Source organism: Erythrolamprus reginae, chromosome 1 (genome assembly GCF_031021105.1).
Source record: "Erythrolamprus reginae isolate rEryReg1 chromosome 1, rEryReg1.hap1, whole genome shotgun sequence".
NCBI lineage: Eukaryota > Metazoa > Chordata > Lepidosauria > Squamata > Dipsadidae > Erythrolamprus > Erythrolamprus reginae.
In genome coordinates, this window is record NC_091950.1 from 311,127,354 (window position 1) to 311,148,054 (window position 20,701).

At 36.2% G+C, this 20,701-nt stretch overlaps 2 protein-coding genes across 5 annotated transcripts in view; one reads left to right on the forward strand and one right to left on the reverse strand.

Annotated features, from left to right (window-relative positions):
- Positions 1-20,701, forward strand: part of AKAP7 (A-kinase anchoring protein 7) — a 77,642-nt gene that overhangs the window by 35,502 nt on the left and 21,439 nt on the right. For 3 of the 4 annotated variants that reach the window (XM_070733522.1, XM_070733523.1, XM_070733524.1), the window contains exons 6-7: positions 1,266-1,375; positions 13,899-14,046. In XM_070733522.1, coding sequence (XP_070589623.1) covers positions 1,266-1,375; positions 13,899-14,046 — 258 coding nt within the window. Of the gene's footprint in view, positions 1-1,265; positions 1,376-13,898; positions 14,047-20,134; positions 20,206-20,701 lie in introns of those variants that run through there. The other variant, XM_070733525.1, reaches the window with a different exon arrangement.
- MSH5 (mutS homolog 5) lies at positions 4,518-6,956 on the reverse strand. Its single transcript, XM_070739742.1, has one exon. It carries the CDS (start codon positions 6,954-6,956, stop codon positions 4,518-4,520), a length of 2,439 nt encoding a protein of 812 aa, XP_070595843.1.

The window sequence follows — 20,701 nt, forward strand, 5'->3', positions numbered from 1 at the left end:
CAGTTTGCAGATGATACAAAATTGGATGTGATAGCTAATATACCAGAAGACAGAAATGAAATTCAAATCAAACATGCAGCATGAAAATTGAAAATGACAAGTGCAAAGTTCTTTGGTAATAAAAAATCAAAGGTACAGCTACAGAATACTTGATTTGGTAATAGTACTGTGATGTCTGTGAAAAAGATATCACAGCAGTGAGTTATTGCATGCTGAATATAAAGCAACTGATGTATTGAAAGATGACAGACACACTTTTTATATCACATCAATAAAAGTATAATTTCTAAATGATAAGTAGTAACCATTCTACTTGGTCAAATCCCATCTTGAGTGTTGTGTTCACTTCTGGGCAAATATTTCAAGACAGATTGAGGAAAACTAAAAAGATTCAGAAAATTATGATCATGGAGCTAGAAACGAAGAGACATCGGAGAAACAGGGCCTTGCAAAAGATGACTGATAATGTTTTCAAATACTTGAAGGGATATATAGACGGGCAATACCTGATCTCTTTAGAATGCAAAACTCAGAACAACAGATTTAAGTAACAGGAAGGCAGAATCCAGTTCAATCGGGAAAATAACCCCAACACCAAGAGCATCTAAAAGAGGTAGTTGGTCCCCTATAATGTCTTCAAGTGGAGGCGAGACAGCGATATGTTAAGAATGCTTTGGTTTAGATTTATGTACTGAGGAGGATGTAAATTGGTGGACTTTCCAGCTCTGTGGTGTGACAATTTTCTCTTCTTCTTTTAAATATGTTATTATGATAAAAAAGTTTAAATTCTTGACATCTGTCTAAGATTAAAAAAATACATTGCAGTAGACTAAAAATAGTTCTGCTGCCTGATCGTACTTTTGTAAAAGTCACAATAGTCTTTGCTTTACTACTGACTTTCCAAATACATTTAAGTTTCATACACAATGTGATTTAGCATTAACATGGCAGAAGCAAATGTGAGCTGACAGTTTGCCTTCACGCATCCCAGTAATAGCAAAATTAAGTGTGAGAGCGACCATAGAATAAGGCAATCCTTGTGTATCACTATATAGCCATATTGGAGGTAGGACTCCTGCTTTCTCTAAGAGATAATGTGTACCATAATTATATGCAATTAATGTTACATGTGTAAAATGATATGGTTTAGTTGTAGCAAATGTAGAAATATTGTGTTTTCTCTTTTCAGTGGATTCTTTTTTCATGAAACAGATATTTCTCATTCTTTGATTTACCTCTAAGCACTTCTATTTTTTTAAACCTAGAAATTGTGAAAAAGAAGTTTCAAGAAAAAGGTATTGACATAGATGACAAAGTTTTAAAGCCTCACTTGACCTTCATGAAGTTGTCAAAATCCCCAAAACTACAAAAGCAGGTGAAGTAATTACAATAGGACTGAGGGGCAGTTTGTGTTGTAAAGATTTAGATTGTCCACAAAATATTTTATGTGATTTTACATTTAAATGTAGATGACTGACAGTAAATCAATATTAAGTCTGTTATCAAGAAATCCTATCTACATTATTTAACAGTTGAAAACTAATCCATGTTTTCCTCCGAAGTATTCATGCTTTTTTAATAGAAATTCCCAACTCATAGGTGTTTTTTTAATGAATGTAAAGAAATACTGGTGCCAAGCACTTATCTGGGCTGTAATAAATATAGTACAGTGGTACCTCTACTTAAGAACTTAATTCGTTCCGTGACCAGGTTCTTAAGTAGAAACGTTAAGTAGAAGCAATTTTTCCCATAGGAATCAATGTAGAAGCAAATAATGCGTGCAAACCCATTAGGAAAGAAATAAAAGCTCGGAATTTGGGTAGGAGGAGGAGGAAGAAGAGGAGGAGGACAGTCGCTGCCAAAGGAAAAAGTTGAGGTGAGAGGAATAAAAAAAAATCCAAAACTTTAAGGCTTAAAAAAAAAAAGAGGGACTCTGAAATGGAGAAGAGGAGCATGCACCTCCAATATACCCAGCGCGAGGCTACCTCTCATACAGTGGCTGCTGCTGCTGCTACCTACTGCCTCTTCCTTCCCATGCTGAAGAGCTCCCCTCTCCTCTCACTCACTCACTTTGTAGCTGGCGCTTTTCCTTCGCTGTGGTGACTCCACAGCTGCCCATGGCGAAGGGAGCGTTTCTTTTCTCTGGGTGCTGGCAGAGAAAGCGCCCAGAGAAAGGAAAATGCTTCGTTCACTCTGGACTGCCAAAGCCTCCTTGAGCGCTACTGAAAGGCTCCTCAGGCAGCCCAGATGGCCGGGATTAAAGGGGGAATGGCAGGAAACTAGCCAGGCTTTTGTACCACTCTCAAATTTTCTGGGAAAATGGTTCTTAAGTAGAGGCAAAAAAATCTTGAACACCCGGTTCTTATCTAGAAAAGATCTTAAGTAGAGGCATTCTTAAGTAGAGGTACCACTGTACTTCTTTATTGACATTTGCCTTGATGTCATTATTCATTGCACATATTTTATAATGGAACATCTGGGAAATAATATGTAAATTGCCCTGATTGATAAGATGTTAGAATGATATATATATCTTACATAAATGAAGTTTCTGTTTTCATTAATTTTAATTTGAGTTAAAAATCAAACAATATTGGTACCGTAGTATATAACCTTTTGCCTGTCCATTTAGAAGTGAGCCTCACATTTATTTCCAAAGTAAACGTATATAGCAATGAAGCCCTTGAGTAATAATGAAAATAATGTACAGTAACTTTCAAGTGTAGTCATTGTGAAGAGGTTTGTGGATACGATTCAGGAAAATACGTTTTTAAAAAGTATGAAAGTAGAATTAAGAATTATTTACATATTTTAGAAATATATTTTTCTAAAATTATGAATAAGTTGAAAATTTTAGAGTAATTTGAACTCAGAAAAAACATTAATAGCAAATTTGTTATCATATAAATTATTTTAGAGCTTCCTCTTTTTTCTCAATACTTCTAGCTTTACTGCATTATCAAATTTTCTTTTTTTTACTATGTATTGAGAAATTTAAGAATAAAGAGATACATCTCCATTTTATAGGATGATAGTTGTTTCATTACTAGTGAGTGTTCAAAATAAATAGTAAAACTAATTTAGTAATTATAACAAGTTCATGTATGATTTTATTTGTTTTCATTTAAATAGGACTTTTGGTCTAATATCAGCCATAATGATTTAAGTTTATGAGTTTAAATGTACCGGTATATGGAAGCTGTAGGTTCCTACTGTGGATGCAAAAGCAAACTAAAAAGAGAAACAGAGAAATATAATCTTGTCTTGATCATATACTGCCATCTATGGTTGTGCCTAAATTAATTCAATTTCTCGTGTATTATAACTGTATTTTAGTAACCAGTAATAAATATATTTTTTCGGTATGCAAAATACCTGAATGTTCTGCATTAAAGAGTTCTATTAGAAAGCTAAAGAAACTGGAACATTTGAAAACAATATCAACATGAAGCATTGCAGATTTTATTTTTCAGAATACCAGCAATACAAAAACATTTAACATACACAACAAAGCAAAGACAAAATTACTATTAAAAAGGAATATTAATGTCAGTTTCTTTGTTTTTAAATGTTTTTGCATTGTATATTTTCTGGACTATTTTTGTGTTATGGATATATTTTATGTACATAACATAAATTTAGAAAGTATTTATCAGTTGAAAAAAAGGAGGTACATAACCAGTACATAATCCACTTCTGTGTCCAAATATTGACAAATATGTTTACAAAACTACAGGGAAATCTATAAATAATCTTCTAAATTTAATTTCATTTATAAATTATTCATGAATACATATTAATAGTTCATCAAATGTAACAATAGCTGTATGGTGGTTTGCAGGATCAGGATCATAATTTGTCATCTCCCGTATATGACAGAATGAGATATGCTGGTTGGATGTGGCAAGCATTGAGTAAAACATAATAAAGACTTGATGGGTGCATTATGAATTTCTCAGGCTTTTTGTCTGAAGCAATAAATGGCATTTCTTTCTCATTTATTTCCTACTTCAGAAAATAACAATTCAATAACAATTCAGTGTACACTAAACTATATAATTCAGTTTTATATTATTTGCATTACAATTACCTATATGCTCTCTATTCAAATCACTCTAGGACTGTGATGGCAAACTTATGGCATGTGAGGCGTTTCCCTATGTCAGCTCCACTGTGAATGTGCGCGCTGGCTAGCTTATTTTTGGCTTTATTTTCTGCCGTTTTGGTCTCCCCAGGTTTCACAGAAGCCTCCTGAAGCATGGGGATGGTGAAAAACGGGCCAACTGGAAGTTTATTTCCAAACTTCCATTTGACCCATCCCATGCTTCAGGTGTCCGTTTTGAGGCCTGTGTGCATGTGTGTGGGGCAGCGGGAGAGTACACATGCATAGGGGAAGCACAGGGGTTGTGTGCATGCACGAGGAGGGCATGGGTGTGGGCATGCATGCACTAGCATGCACACCTGCAGCCTTTTCACATAGGAGTCAAAAAAGAGCATAACTTCTCTAGGTGAATAGGTTACAATATGGAAGCTGAAGAAGGTAGCACCTCTTGATTCATAAACTCCTTTACATCCACTTGGGAATTATCAAGATCTAGGGAGAGGAATTTATCCACCAGAGATTTGCAATTTTGCATCTGTTTCTTTTTTGAGGGGTGGTCAGTCCGTTGGATAGGTTTTCCATTGCGAAACAGTTCTGATACTTCGACTCCTCTGTCAATAATTTTGGAAGGCATGCCAGCCAAAGCTGCAATATTGGCTGCATGGCTGACAGTGGATATGCCTTCTTTAATCTGATAGAAAAATACAAGCTCATCTCCATCTTGATGGGTATCCATGGTCAGATATTGCACAAGAGGACTGTGGGGCAAAAGTTTTAGCTGCATCAGGGTATGGAAATTAGTGGCAACAAAAATGTGTGGGCACTGGCTCACTTGTGCAATCCAATGTCTTAGAACAGCAGCCAAAAGAGAGAGGCCATCTATAGTATTTGTGCCTTTGCCAAACTCATCAATTAACACCAAAGAGTTTTCAGTGGCATTATTCACTGCTTTGGCTATTTGGTTAAGATCAATCATGAAAGTGGACAGTCCAAGAGATACTGATTCTCTGCTGTGGATCCTTGTATAAATTCCATCTATACGTCCTATTTTAGCTTCAGTAGCAGGGACATAACTACCAATTAGAGCCATAAATGTAATAAGACCTACTTGTTTTAGGTACACACTTTTACCAGATGAATTAGGCCCAGTAAGGAGCTTAATCCGTCCATATGTTTCACTGCTGTCCACTGAGTTAGGCACAAAGGTTTTTGCACATAGCTCTATCAGAGGGTGCCTTCCATCTTTTATATGAATAATATGAGAATGAGAGAAGCTGGGTCTGATATATCCATTCTCTCGAGCCATGACTGCCATGGATAATAGCACATCTAAATGTGCTGTATATTCAATCACATCACTAAGTACTGCAGATTTTTCCAGGATCTTAGACTGTAGTTGGTTCATGATTAATGTTTCCTGATCTCGTATTTCACAGTGAAGGTCACCAAGCAAACTATCCAATTCTTTGGTCCTGGCACTGCGATAATGCAGCTTTTCTTCTGACAAGAACATAAAATCTAGACCTTCAATCTCAAAGTCAGTTGTGCCCACCATTGTGGGCATCCGTGGAATAGAGAGTAAGAATCCTATCAAAGGAATATAAATGACACTGCAAGATGTGATCCTACTATCCAGGTCCTCTAGTTCTTTGCGAGCTACCTCGGTAAGGAAGTCTGAAAGCCCCACTAGTTTTCGTTTCTTCTCATCAATTATGGGGTCCACATTTGGTCTGACAATGAAGTGGTTTTCAGAGATGCTGCTTTCAAAATCTACCACTTTGCTAATTAGGCTGGCTATATAGTGTAGATCATCAGTGAAAACATGAGAAATTGTCTGGAAAAGCTCAATGTTGCTTGGGAGAGAGCGACATTTATCTCTTAGGCACACAGCACTGTAAACAGTTTTGTAAAGTGCCTGCCAGTCGCTTACCTTTGTGTTAGAAAGAGCCATCCTCTTAAGAATCAGAGGTACATTTTTTATATTTTTGAGACATTCCTGTAAGGTCAGAATTGTTTCATGGTTCTGAGCTAACAAAAAGAATTGGATAACATCCAGTCGCTTATTAAGCTCTGTAAAGTTGCTGGTGGGCCTCATGAGCCATAGTCTCATCAGTTTCTCTCCCCACTTGCACCTACAGTGGTTCAGAATTCCATATAGGCTCAGGCCTTCTTTCTTCCCAGTGGCCTGCTTATACACAGACGGATGTACTTCACTTTTAAAAATCTGCAGTACACAATAAGTGTCTTGATCCACATTTACAGTATCTGTCAATACAAACTTTTTAAAGGCCAAGATGGGGACGACAACATGACTATCTTCTAGTTCAACTCCAGGCCTTCTCCTGTCAAGGAATTTTAGCAGACCTCCTAATGCTCTTAGCGCAAGAGGGCTCTCAAAAGGTAAAATAGAGGACAAATAGAGAATTTTCTCGGTTGCTGTCATGTGAGAAGGGACAAATGTGAATTGCCTAGATAGAATCCTTTGTTTGCTCACTTCCAAACCAAAATCCATATTTGGATAGAGGACAACCTCTAGTTTTCCTCCTGGCTTTTCTCCTTCAGTAGTACCTATATTGGTCAGGAATTTGGCAATGTTAGAATCTTGTTTGGCACTACTCAAAATACATTTGGGAGAGACCTCATCTACCACTCTCTGAAGCAGTTTGAGGTCTTCGTTGTCAGGTGTGTCAGACATGAAATATACAGAGCAGTCTCCAGTGTCATAGTAAACAATTCCCAGCTCACCTCCATACCACAAAACACACAGGTAGATTTCAGGTGGCCCTTCATCTTCTTCAGTGACATGTTGAGGTTGGAACTGGCACTGGTTGGAAAAAGTAGCAGGAGTACTCATTTTCCTTGACTTCAAAACAGTTCAAGCATCTGTGTAGTTGGATACACAATATTGTATTAGTGGCTCATCCTTTATGGAACATGTGTGCAAAATGAGGATTATATAAACTTTTTAAGCATACAAATCTAATAAATTATTATTATTATTATTATTATTATTATTATTATTATTATTATTATTATTATTAACTGCAGGCAGACAAACCTATAAGATTGTCATACAGAAATAGATTTGGGTGTTATCATTAGACTGAGAGCACCCAGTTCTTTATCTTCTGATGATGCCCCACCAGACATTACATGTAAATATTGAAAAAGTTTGGAGATATACTGAAGCAATTCCCGTATTTTTCGCTCCATAAGACACATTCCCCCCTCCCCCCAAAATTGGGTAGAAATGTCTGTGCCTTATGGAGTGAATGGAGCTGGTTTTTTGGTGAATAGTAGCTGGGCCACGGCAGCAGAGTCCTTTTACAGTGCTGAACCTTGCTACTTCTGTCATTGTCATTGCCCACCTCTGTGGTCCTCTCAGACTCTGCCTCCTGCTGCTCCATATTTGGTGCTCCATAGTGAGACGGCTCTCCATATACATATTTTTTTCTTGTTTTTCTCTTCTGAACCAAGGTGCGTCTTATGGTCAAGCGTGTCTTATAGTGTGAAAAATATGGTAATATCTCCCTGGAAGATATCTCTAAGGGATCCATTGTTCCTAAGATATCTCATAATTGACTCCTTTAAAGAATGTAGTATTTTTATTCATGGTACATTTATTCAGAAATTTACAGAACTGAATAAATCTTTTCTAATAGTCGCTTTGAGAACAGCAGCATAGAAATTTAAATAAATAAATAAACAAACAAACAAACTTCCTAGGTAGAAGTAATAAACAAATATCAGAAGAACATATGGTAAAAAAATCATCTCAAGTCACCTGCCCAATTGCTTTTTGCAAGTAAATCATCCTAATAGAGTCAGTGTCCTCACAAAAATTATGTATAGCCATCCAACATTAATCAGATAGCAGTCTCTCCATGACTCCAAGGAAGACCTCAGACTTCTCCACTGTCAGAACAGCCTCCTGATTAGAACAAAAAAAATCAAATTAATCATGGAAGCTGCATTATATTGACCCACTGCTCTGTTGGGTGTTGTATACTCCTAAACTACCCCAGACAAACCAGCTCTGCAGTGGATATTGAAATCACCCAGCACATTAAGCCCAGATACTTTTAAAACTTAAACATGACATCTAAAATAAACTCAATAGGATTTCCCTTCAATATCAGGACAAGTAGTACACTAACAAAATCTCCGATGCATTCCTGGTCCCATGCCTAAAGTGCCCAGATTCTGCATGAATGGATTTCCTCATAAGTATCCTGCTACTAGAGATACCATGACAGTGTTAATCTATTCCTCATCTACCTACAAGCCACTTTTTAGTATTGAAAGTAGATATTTTCTATGCAGAGCACTTCACTTTATCTTTATCCCTTGTAAGAATTAAGTGGTTTTGTACTAGTGTCGCTGACTGTTTGCTTTCTAAACTGGACTTCCATTTGCAGTATTTTCTAATTATTCCAATGGTGTAAACTAGCTTGTTCAATATTTCCTAAATTCATACCATTTTTTCTTCTTACATTTACATGCATGTATCATATTTTAGTTTTCTGCATGCTTTGAAAATTATTTAGAAAAAATGAAAACCCTTTTGCTGAGATGCCATATTTGCATTTATTTATTTTATTTTATTTATTTATTTTATTAACTGGACTTATATGCCGCCCCTCTCCGTGGACTCGGAGCGGCTCACAACATTCTTATATGTTCGGTTTACTGCATCTCTTTTGAATAATTTCTGATTGATACATAGCCTTATTTTACAGACAGGTATCCACACAGATACATACACCGGCATAAAAGTCCAATTAATAATGATGTTGATGATGATTATGATGAATGATGATGATGATGATGATGATAATAATAATAATAAGTGTTATGCATGCTTTTGCAATACAGTTGCAAAAATACCTTCCTAATACTTCCGGATCAAGGCCCATTGTATATAACCTTTATTTTCTGAATTTGTTTCTCTTACATTCTTTTCTCATAAAAGTAAACCATTATCTCTAGTCATCCATTGAAGTCTTGTAGTCATTTGTTTATATATTCCAGTATGTGACTGTATTGGTTTTAAAGAAAGTGAACTTCTTGCCTTTCTGACAGAGCTTTTAGGGCAGTGATAGAAAATTTTGAGCTTGACATGTGAAAAATGTAAAATTGCCTAACGTGACCCAGCATATCACACTACTGCCATCCTGACCCAAAGAGAAATTCTTTACCTTCCCTCTGTCTCTTTCCCTCATGTTGACTTCCCTGAACAACAGCACTTGATAGCAATACCGAGATTGGGCCTGAAATGGAGGCCGAGGCCTTGACATTAGCTCTAACCCCAGTGCTGCCAATCAAAAAAGGACAGCTTGCCATTCCCCAAGGCACACGAGCAGTGGGAAACAGCACATGATTGTGTACATGTGTACACCCTCCTAAATAATTTCTTTCCCCTAAATAAATCCTCTCACAATTTTCTCTGCCTTTCAGCATTCCAGAGAGGATCCCCTCCCTCCCCCACCTAGTGTTTTTTCTCCAGACTCTTTTCTGTCATTGTCAAAACAAAATGGAGGGAAGGGTTGTTGTCATCTAGCAGAAAACATGCTTTGAGATGGATGAAGAACTTAACATGACTCAAGGGAGCCATTTGTCATGCCACAACATCAAAATCAAATCCTTGTCAGATAGCTTCACTGCCATTATCTTTGGGGGGGGGGCTTAGCTTAACATGTTTCTGTTCCCCTGAATGAATGAAAAATAGTTTTTTAAAATTAACCAGCCCGTCATCTAGATGTCTTAGACATAAGGTGTGGAATGTTCAATCTATCGAGGAAGTTGAGGCTGTATTTTCCAGTTTTGGAAATTCTCTTGTTAAAAGTATTTGCTTTTATCTTGTAAGCCACCCTGAGTCCACAGGAGAAGGGCGGCCTAGAAATCAAAACAAACAAACAAACAAATAAAATAAATAAGTATTGGGGAAAGGGACAAGCTTTTCATATTTAAAGGAATTAACAATCAAGGAGAAAATATGGAATACATGGTTGAAATGAGGGGTCCTTGGTACTCTTTCAGCTTGGTTGTTTACTCGCAGATGTTTCAGTGCACTGATGATGTTACCTAGTTTGGGCAATGAAATGTCTTCAAGAAAACAATCCAGCTCAGAGAGCACCAAGGACCCCTCACTAAAAAGGGTTAGTTTGTTTCCTATTTCTCATTTGTTTAAATCCCTTGGTAGTTGATGGGATGCAAGTATTGTATTATGCTATTACAGTGCATTGTAGTGGCAGTGTAGGTTGTTAATGGCCTCTGTCCATAGTTATTGATTTAGGAACACTTGCTATAGAATTTAAAAGGAGCTAGGGATGAAATATCAAAAAGTTCATATGTAGCACATATGATGCACCACTAGATGTCAGCCGCATTTCAGGCACTAACCCAAAGAGAGCTACAGTATCTATCATATGGTAGGTAGTACTAAATCTCATATGTCCCTTTATTTTTCTGAGAGTGTTGCTTGATTTTTGTGAACGAAAGGGTGCCCAAAGTAAATAATTGCTAGAAGAAAGAAAAAGTATAACAACACTTATTTATAGATAAATTTAAGCAAAAATATGATAATTGATTATTATGTGCTATTCAGTCAATTTTGATTCTTAGAAGCCATTTAGATAGTTGCCCCTAACCTGATCTTTTGGATCTTTGAAAAATTGTACCCATTGCCTGTTATAAATGAGTTTGTGTACCTTCTCCACTTCTCTTTCCTACCACATTTAGCAATCTCTTAATAGATTCTTCTAAAGAACTAGATAATGTCCCCACATATGATACTTTGCGCCTGGTCATTTGTGTCTTGAGTGAATTAAATTTAAAACTGATTATAAGTATTTTTCTGCCTATTTTATTTTTAATATTGTATTTTAAATTTTACGTTTATCGTATGCCTGTATTTTGAAGTACAGGTTATATCGCTTAGTAGGAAATCATTTCAAATTATTGAATCAATACTTTCTTTAGGTACCGAATACTAGGTTGATATCTTAACATTTACTGTTATACAATTGATTGTTGTATATAATACTTTTCACATAGAGTAGCAGAAACCCTTCTTACAGGTATCACAAATGGCAGTAATTGTCATAACCTTTAAAAAAAAATGCACTGGATTATGAAAGTTGTGTTTAGATTCGCTTATGTAAACTACAGTTATTAAAATTCAGTTATGTATATGTGAACATGAGTACAGCACCTGCCTGCAACTTATTAGAGTACAGTGTACTCACAACTTTTCTCAAAATTGTGTAGCTGTTACGAAAGGCATCTACTTGATCCTGGAAATACATAACTATTCTAAATACTGTAGTTGAAACCAACAGCTGAGTTTACAATTTTCTGCAATCCTTAACACATTTTTGGAATCCTATCCCAAATGCCATACAGGAAAATCTCAAAGGACTACTATTCAGAAATAAATACAGGGAAACAACTGAGAAAAGTGGAAGATAGAGATACAATAAAAGAAAAGAACAAAAAACTTATTTTGTTATCCATATTTTTAGTAAGAGTCATATTACAGAGGAAATAATAAAATATTGAGCTGATTTCCATTATTCAACAGAAACCCATAAAAATGACAAAGGTAAAGAATTAGGAAAAAGTAACCCAAACATGGGCACAAATTCTTGTGTATTTTAGTGGACAGTGTAGAGACAATTGAAATCTGATGTGCAAACCTATTGGCACTGATTCTTCAACACCTCATAAGCTTCTCATCACAAGAGAGCAGTAGAGTGCAGGTAGAGAACTAAAATTGTACTGTCTGCATAGCTTTATCTGCACAATTGCCCAGAAGAAGAGTTCAAACAATATGAAGGCATACTGCATGTTGTCACTCTTGCCATTGTCTGCATGATAGAGCTGAACTGCCAGGAACAACTGGGAATATAACTGGAGCTTCCAGAGATAAGATATGAGTCTAGTGTTAAACTCTAATTATATTATTTATCAGTTAAAAGAATTGTACTAATGAACAGGGTACACATGATCCATCAAAGATTGCATTTACAACTGATAGCAGATTTATTTTATGTATTTTATTTGTTTTGTCAAGTACATATTGGAGGTCTGTAAAGATATAATAATATTCATATACATGATACTAGTAAAAAATATAAAGAAACATTAGGACAGGATGGAAGGCACGCTGGTGCACTTATGCATTGTTGATCTTTTTCTTTGTCAGACTGAAGGCTGCTTTAAGAAGATACTAATTTTATCGATTAAGCTATAGTAGTGAAATTTAATGCTTAATATATTCCCACATCTCTAGTACTGTAGTTTTCTAAATTATCTTTTTAGCTGAGAAATAATTTACTTAACAAATTTCCTAACAAACAGGAAGCAGCAGGTAAAGCTAAGCAGAATCACATCAGATACCTGTACCTGTACAATTAGCATAGCCCCCCCCCCCCCCCCAAGGCTGTGTGCTCTCTCTCCACTTTTCTCTTTCCAGGATTAGGCAACATTGGCTCTTGTATGACATGTGGACTTCAACTCCTAGAATTCCTGAATTAGCGTGATTGGCTCAGGAATTCTGGGCATTGAAGTCCACATGCCATACAAGAGCCAACTTTGTCTACCCTTGCTCTATACCAATGACTGTATATCTAACAATCCATCTGCTAAACTACTGAAGTTCACAGATGACACAACAGTGAATGGACTCATTCAAGACAATGATGAATCCGCATACAAATGGAGGTTGAACAAATAACATTGTGGTGCGACCGGAACAATCTGGAACAGTATACACTCAAAACCATAGAAATTGTGGTAACCTTTAGGAGAAACCAGTCCATATTCCACCTCTTACAATACTAGACAACACAGTATAACAGTGGAGACCTTCAAATTTCTAGGTTTGACCATATTGCAAGATCTAAAATGGACACCTAACATCAAAAAAGTCACCAAAAAGGCACAACAAAGAATGTTCTTTCTGCACCAACTCAGAAAGCTCAAATTGTCTAATGAGCTGGTGATACAGTTCTACAGAGGAATTATTGAGTCTGTCATTTGCATCTCTATAACTGTCTGGTTTGGTTCTATAATCCAACAAGATAGACATAGACTTCAGAGGATGATTAGAACTGCAGGAAAAAAGATTGCTACCAACCTGCCTTCCATTGGGGACCTGTATATTGCATGAGTCAAAAAGACGGCTGTGAAAATATTTACAGCCACCTCACATCCTGGACACAAACCGCTTGAACTCTTACCCTCAAAATGAGGGTATAGGGCACTGCACACCAGAACAACTAGACACAAGAACAAGTTTTTTTCCTGAACGCCATCACTCTGCTAAACAAATAATTCCCTCAACATTAAGTCTGCACTACTATTAATCTTCTCATTGTTACCATCACCCCTCTCCTCCCACAAATGATTGTATGACTGTATGACAGTATGCTTGTATCCTTACAATTTATATTGACTGGTTCCTAATATAATTTAATTGCTTATTTGTACCTGGACTATCATTAAGTGTTGTACATTATGATTCTTGATGAACTTTTCTTTTATGTATACCGAGAGCATGTGCACCAAAACAAATTCCTTGTGTGTCCAATCACGCTTGGCTAATAAGATTCTATTCTATTCTATTCTATTCTAACTTTATTTTAAAACTTAATGAGATATAAACTAGTTCTACCCAAAGATTCACATTTTTAGGTTATTCTTTGAAATGTTATATGTATATATACACACATACTGTACATACTCATTTTGGATGTTAACTTTCTCTTTTTTGTCTCTTTTTTGATATTACAAGGGAGTGAAGAGAATTGATTCAAGCATGTTTGCAAATTTCAAAAGTCATCATTTTGGAGATGAACTTATGAACCGTCTAGATCTTTGCTCAATGATGAAAAAAAAGCAATCTGATGGCTACTATCATTGTGAATCCACGATTGTAGTGGGTAAGAAAACATATTTCTTCATCTTTTCTATGCCATCTAATAATGCAAAATATACTGTATGTGTAAAACCTTTGCTGATTTCTTTATAGAATTTTGCAAGTGAACATAATATTAAGAATGAAAATTTAAGTACTAGGCCTGTCATGAGGCTTTGAGGCTTTTTTTTAACATAGCGTTGCCCTGTCTTCAAGCAATGTTCTTAGAAAAGTGGCTGTGTGGCACACCCTATTGTCAGTAGATGCTCTCATTGTGTGTATGTGTGTGTGTGTTTCAGCACTGCAGCATAATTTCAGTAATCTGGGAAGATTATTATAGCATCTATTGGTTGTTTTATCATCACCAAATACTTTCCTGATTTGGATTTTTTTTAATGCTTGTAAGTGTGTGCATTCTTATGTATCTGTATGTGTGTATATTTATATATCCGTTTGTGTGCGTGTGTGTGTGTGCGTGCGTGCGTGCGTGCGTGCGTGTATATGCATGTAAAAGGTAACATGCTTTGGAGTAAAACAGTAAAACAATTCTTCTGTAAAAAAGCTGTAAAAGCATTTCCTTTAAGTTTATAATTTATTTTGATCTCTCTTTACTTTCATAGCAAGATGACTCCTACAAAAATCTATACAGTATATCAATAAATATTTGTACATAGTGGTAGTGATAGTTTATGGATTAGTCTTATGTCCATATTATACAATAAAATACAGGACTTAATTCTAGGGTAAAATATTCCAAAGAAAATACAATATTATAATACATATGTGGTAAATACAAAGGATCAGCATTCAGAAAAATAGATTACTTTTACAGGATATCCTGATCTGTTGCATGTAATTGGTGCCTTAACTTGAAACTTAGCAATTCTGCTCACAATATGTAGTTTAAAGCCCAGGAGGAAATAGAACAATGTGTTATTCAGATCCCAGTGGGCCATCTTGTGAGCCGCCCTGAGTATACGGAGAGGGGCGGCATACAAATCTAATAAATAAATAAATAAATAAAATAAATCTTTTCAAAGAGGGATGTTAAATATGTAAAACTAAGAAGCACATACAGTTGACAGCCAAAAAAACATGAACAATATCTTCAACAACCGAGGCACTTCATGTGATATGGCAGGTGATAGAAGCACCAATATTTAGCCATAGAATCCAAAAATTCAAATCTTGCTCTAAAATATGGTCCTTCTTAAGAATATGTTCACAATAATAGTAGGAGACTTTCTTTGGGTTGAGAAAATGCCTTCTCATTCCTGTCCTACGCACATGTCCAACCAAATCTCTGTTTCTTCAGTTCATTTTCTCTAGAATTTAAATGGAAATGTACAGCCATATGTTAATCATTCTTTGACTGACAGTTCCAACACCCAGTTATCAAGGTAGTATTTTCATTTTGAAAAACTGCCTACTTCACAAACTGATAATTTAGATCTATAATTGCACATTAAAATTGCTTTCTCTGGCATGCCTCAGGGAGGGAAGGCTAAAAGATATATTTGGAATCTGCTTATCTTTTTTCTGCTGCAACTAAGTTGATGAAAATGGAGTAGAAATAGGACTGTTTCTCTCAATTGATTTGAAGTGTTAGGCAGCTGTCCTTGAGCCAGCAAAAGAATTGCCTCTTCTATTCTTTAGAATCCTATTCTGCTACAATAACAGGGTCAGCAAATGGTGCTGTTATTTATTTACTGCAGGCCCCATAAAGAAAGGGATTTGATAGATTCCCTTTGCTTTGTTTATCCCTTCCAGAAAGTGGCTCATGCTGATAGGAAAACACTCTCCCTAGTAAAGAGTGGGTAAAGTTTGTGTGAAGGCTTACAATAAAAGGTTTGGCTACCTGTCAGATTGATCAATTAACAAACATGACAGGCTCCTAAAAGGGGTGTCTAGTAAAATAGATGAGAATTGTTTATTTTAAGCAATGACTGCCTCCAAAAAGCACTGCATGCAAGTGGCTGTACTAGCAATGACTGACCAAGAGATCCAGATGATTTCATAACTGGAACAATCCAGGAAAGAGCTATGGAAAGTATATATACTATGGGAGATTTCTGGAATCATGCAATTGTGAGCGGTCTGCCTGTAAGAACTGTCATCGCCCTGCTGTGAGACACCCCCAAAGCTGGAACAGAATGGGCTAAATGGTGCCTTTCTACTTTGCATTGAGAATAAGAAGTAACCATGGTGCATTACACAAAGAGCATGGAAAGTACAGTTGAATGGCCAGGAGCATTGATTGGTCAAGGCAATAGCTGCAGCATTCTTGTAAAAGTCCTGAGAAATAAGTAGTGAAAAGCAAATCCATGCAAAACGTTTTGGCAGAAGCACAGCAGAAAATCTGTAATACAGGTATTCCTCGAGTTGTGACAATTCGATTAGTGACTGTTCAAAGTTATGACACTCTTCCAAAACAAAAACTATTTTCAACCCAGTCCCAAAATTCCACATGTTGCAACACCACAATGGTCATTTGCCCGTACAATTGACTGCAGAGATGTTGCCACATGCCCCCTGCCTATTCCCCCCACATCCTACCTTGCTAGGTCTGCACAGATACTGTGGCTGCTTTGCTAGCGTTTTGTAGTCCACTTATTCTTCCCCACCTTCTTTCCCATAGCTTTACTGAACTTACTTTTCAAAGAGCTCCAAAAGAGGATGACCCGTGTGGCAGAGATTCAGAAGAAGACAAAATCTTTTATTCAGAAGCTGATGAAGCTGTAAGAACGTGAGATATAAGGAAAACAGCTTCGCCCCATCTGAATAAAAGCCCGGGGGGGGGGGGGGGGTTGCATGAGAGCCTGCAGGCTTCATATGGGCCCAGTTTGTCCCACTGGCAAGCAGCTTCCTACTTGCTCTTGACTGGCTAGTTTGAATGAGCAGCTTCAGGGATTGGGGGCATCTCATTGTCTCATTGGGTTCCATGTTGATTAGCAAATACCCCAGGGAAAGCAGGGAAATTAATCTTCAGGTTACAAATGGAATTGGCAGGCTGTATTACATTCATAACTTGAGGATTTCCTGCATACCCAGTCATATCAGCTACCAATATACATATGCCAGAACTTGTCTTTCTTTTCCAGTTTGTATGTAAATAAAACTATTGCTTAAAAAAACCTCTAAATCCATATTTTAAAAAGTAGGCCAGAATGTTTTTCAGAGCATTAAATCTTGGTTTCCAAAGGGTTCTTTTTTGCCTTCTCATAACTGACTCTTTTGCTGTCAAAGGGTGGTTTATCCAGCTTGCAAGTGCAGATGTTCTTATATCACAGAGAGAAGCAGCATTGAATTGGCCTTTCGTTTGATCATCTTCCTTTAAACTTCAGAAGTAAGATTTGTACAGAAATAGAGCCGGTTCTTTATAACTTCAGACTTGTGCTCAGAAAATGGGAATGTCAAAAGAAGAGCCAGGAGAATGAAAGGAAAAGAGAAACTAGTTATGTACAAAGTTTAAATCTTTTTGCAGAGAAAATTGCTAGACTCCCGTTTGATGGGAAAATAGAAGTGCTGTGTACTATATAAACTTGCAGAAAACCCAAGAATTTTAGGTGCCAAAATAACACCCCCACCCCAAATTGGGTTCAATTTATTCATGGATGAACATATCTGAGAAAACACATGGCAGTACACTTCTCTAAAGTAACCATGCATCATGTATACAGTATATTTTCGTATAAGCCCTCCACATTTAAGTCAACCTTAGATTTTTTATCAGGAAAAATATGACACCTATGATAAGCCATCTGTGCAAACTAAAACATATGAAAGAATGCAGTATTGAATTGACTGGACAGATCTTATGGGAGACAGGTGGTCCCTCAAGTAATCAACACTTTAATATGACTCAAAAGCAGAATTTGTTCCGCAGTGTAAGGGTTTTCTTTTTACTAGAATGTTTAAATTGCAATGCTGAATCTTGAGATCTCTTTAGGTTAGTACGGGAGTAGGCAAAGTTGGTTCTTCTATGACTTGAGGACTTCAACTCCCAGAATTCCTGATCCAGTCATGCTAGCTCAGGAATTCTGGGAGCTAAAGTCCACATGTCATATAAGAGCCAACTTTGTCTACCCTTGGGTTAGTAGGTATACTGTGATTTTGTAACTAGCAACTGCTAATACATTTTAGATCAAAAGTGCTTTAGATTGATTTGTAAACCAGAATATTGCAGTTAGTGTTTGAAAAAAATTGTAGAAACACACAAAACCAAACGTTTTATGCAATAGTCTTATAATTATCTGAAATTAAAAATAAAAATGTGTTAAAGAGTTAGATGTTAAGAACTCCACTTTTATCTATTTGGACAGCAAACATACTTAACAAATTATATGACACCATAATTTTTAAAAAAATACTTCATGAATTTATTGATAGAAAGGACCGTAGGCAATACTAATTAATTAGTTTTAGCTGTGCTTTGAGATAATTGGTAATATTAATTACATCTTGCAAATTTATTAGTTCTATAATAATTCAAACCCTAAGATGCCATTAAATAGTAAAATAATTTATTATTCAGTATTATGTATCAATTTTACATTGACATATTAATACAATGTGAAAAAACATGATTTTAGCAGTATACTTCAGGGTCAACAAATAATTTGATTTAATTTTTATTTGATTGAGATTTTTTCCCCTTTGATTTTTAATATAAAGTAAATGCTTAGTTTAAAACTCCATTTACAATGAACAGATTTCTCACTCAAATAGCATACCTTTTATTTAAAAGAATAATGTCTTGGAAATCAAAGGTTTGTATATTCAATACTGTAATTTGAAAATGCAAAGAACTGAATGATGGAGGAATTAAAAGCTTAATTCTCAGGACAAATAAATGGCAAAAAGGCTAATCTGTTAAAATATGTTAGGGCACTTGGTTAAAATTTACAAAAGATTAATGATGATGTGTCACCATGGAATGATCTTATCTCAAAGCATTATGATAAAGCTTTCTTTGAAGTTTGCCTGCTTTAGCTAATGCCTCCATAAAATATTTTCTCTTAACAGCATTGGTCTATCATTCAGGCTATGAGCTAATGCTCTAAAAATATCCATTTTGATTTGATCAAGCAGTCTGTCCCAATTCTGAAAATATTTTAGGATTGCTGTGTTATTGTTGAGGAACACATAAAGAGTTATAAATAGATATATTGGTCCTATTTTTCTGGGCTAAATTGCTTTGATTTGGTATAAAGGTTGGTCTTAGAAAGTGCCATCCTGCAGTGAAAAATAAAAAGATTTGGGGGCCCTTTCTGCTTTTGATTTAGAGGATTCATCTCCAAAATATAATTACCGGTAGATACAGTTAAAGCTCTGAGAATGGTAGTTTACTTTGTTGAGAAACCACAATGAGGATGTTACTTCTGTCAGTAGACTCTAGAGAAAGTGAAGAAAGACTTTTCAATTAAGATGAGTTATTTTGGACTGATTTTTAAATGGGCATGAACTGGTCTTGTCTAGTAGTTAGAGCAACCAGGCTAGAAAGCAAGAGACTGTGAGTTCTAATCTTGCTTTAGCCATGATCTTGGGCAAGTCACTTTTAGCCCACCTCACAGAGTTGTTGTTGGGAAAATAGGAGCAGGATGGTGTGTTGGATAGGTTCACTAGCTTGAATTAATTCTAATAATAATAATAAAGGTGGAATACAAATAAATAAATCTACTTTATAGTTGAAGGAATCAAATTATTTGCTATAGAACAGTGTTTCCCAATCATGGCAACTTGAAGATATCTGGACTTCAACTCCCAGAATTCTCCAGCCAGCATTCGCTGGCTGGGGAATTCTGGAAGTTGAAGTCCAGATATCTTCAAGTTGCCAAGGTTGGGAAACACTGCTATAGAACATAGTACTGTTTGGGATACCCATTGACAATGTTAGCTGGTTCAAAATGGTGGATGTTATTGGAGTACTTTAATTGCTCCTCCCACCCCATATTAGTAGATGCAAGACATTAGTTGTCAGCTTTGCCTTCTATTTTGATGATATTTACCCTATAGACACTAGTGGGTACAGCCATATATTGATGATTTGGCATTTGTAATAATTCAGGCATTGTGACTTTACTACCATATAACTCTTTGTGCATTGTGCACAGGAAGCAAAGGAGGCAAAGGAGTCTTTCAGAAATACCAAGTGATTTCATGAAAAGTGAACTTTTTACAAGGAAATCTTCACGATGGACTTCTGTTGTCGGAAGAAGTTCCAAGACTGAATCTACTCTTAAGGAAGTCAGAGAACTCGAGTACTAAATCTGAAATAAATATATTTAATCTTTCTAATGGAGCCTTTTAAATCTTTGTCTTATAAACACGCCTATCATGTTTAAGTATATAGCTAGTCCTCAGTTCATTACCACTTGTTCAGCAACAGTTCTAAGTTACAATGGTGCTGAATGAGTATTAACTATGACTGGTTTTTGACGTTCCAGTTGTCCCAGCAATTGGCCAGTCACATGATCATAATCTGGGCACTTGGTAACTGCTTGCACATAACAGTGTTTGCAGTGTTCCACAGTCACATGACTGCTATTTGGCAACCTTCCCTCCCAGCTTCCCACAAGCAAAGACAATGGGAAAGCCAATAAGGAAAGTCAAAAATTGTTTGGGTAAATTACTCACCTCTACCTCTAGCAGCAACCACCCCAAAGCTCTACTGCGTTCCT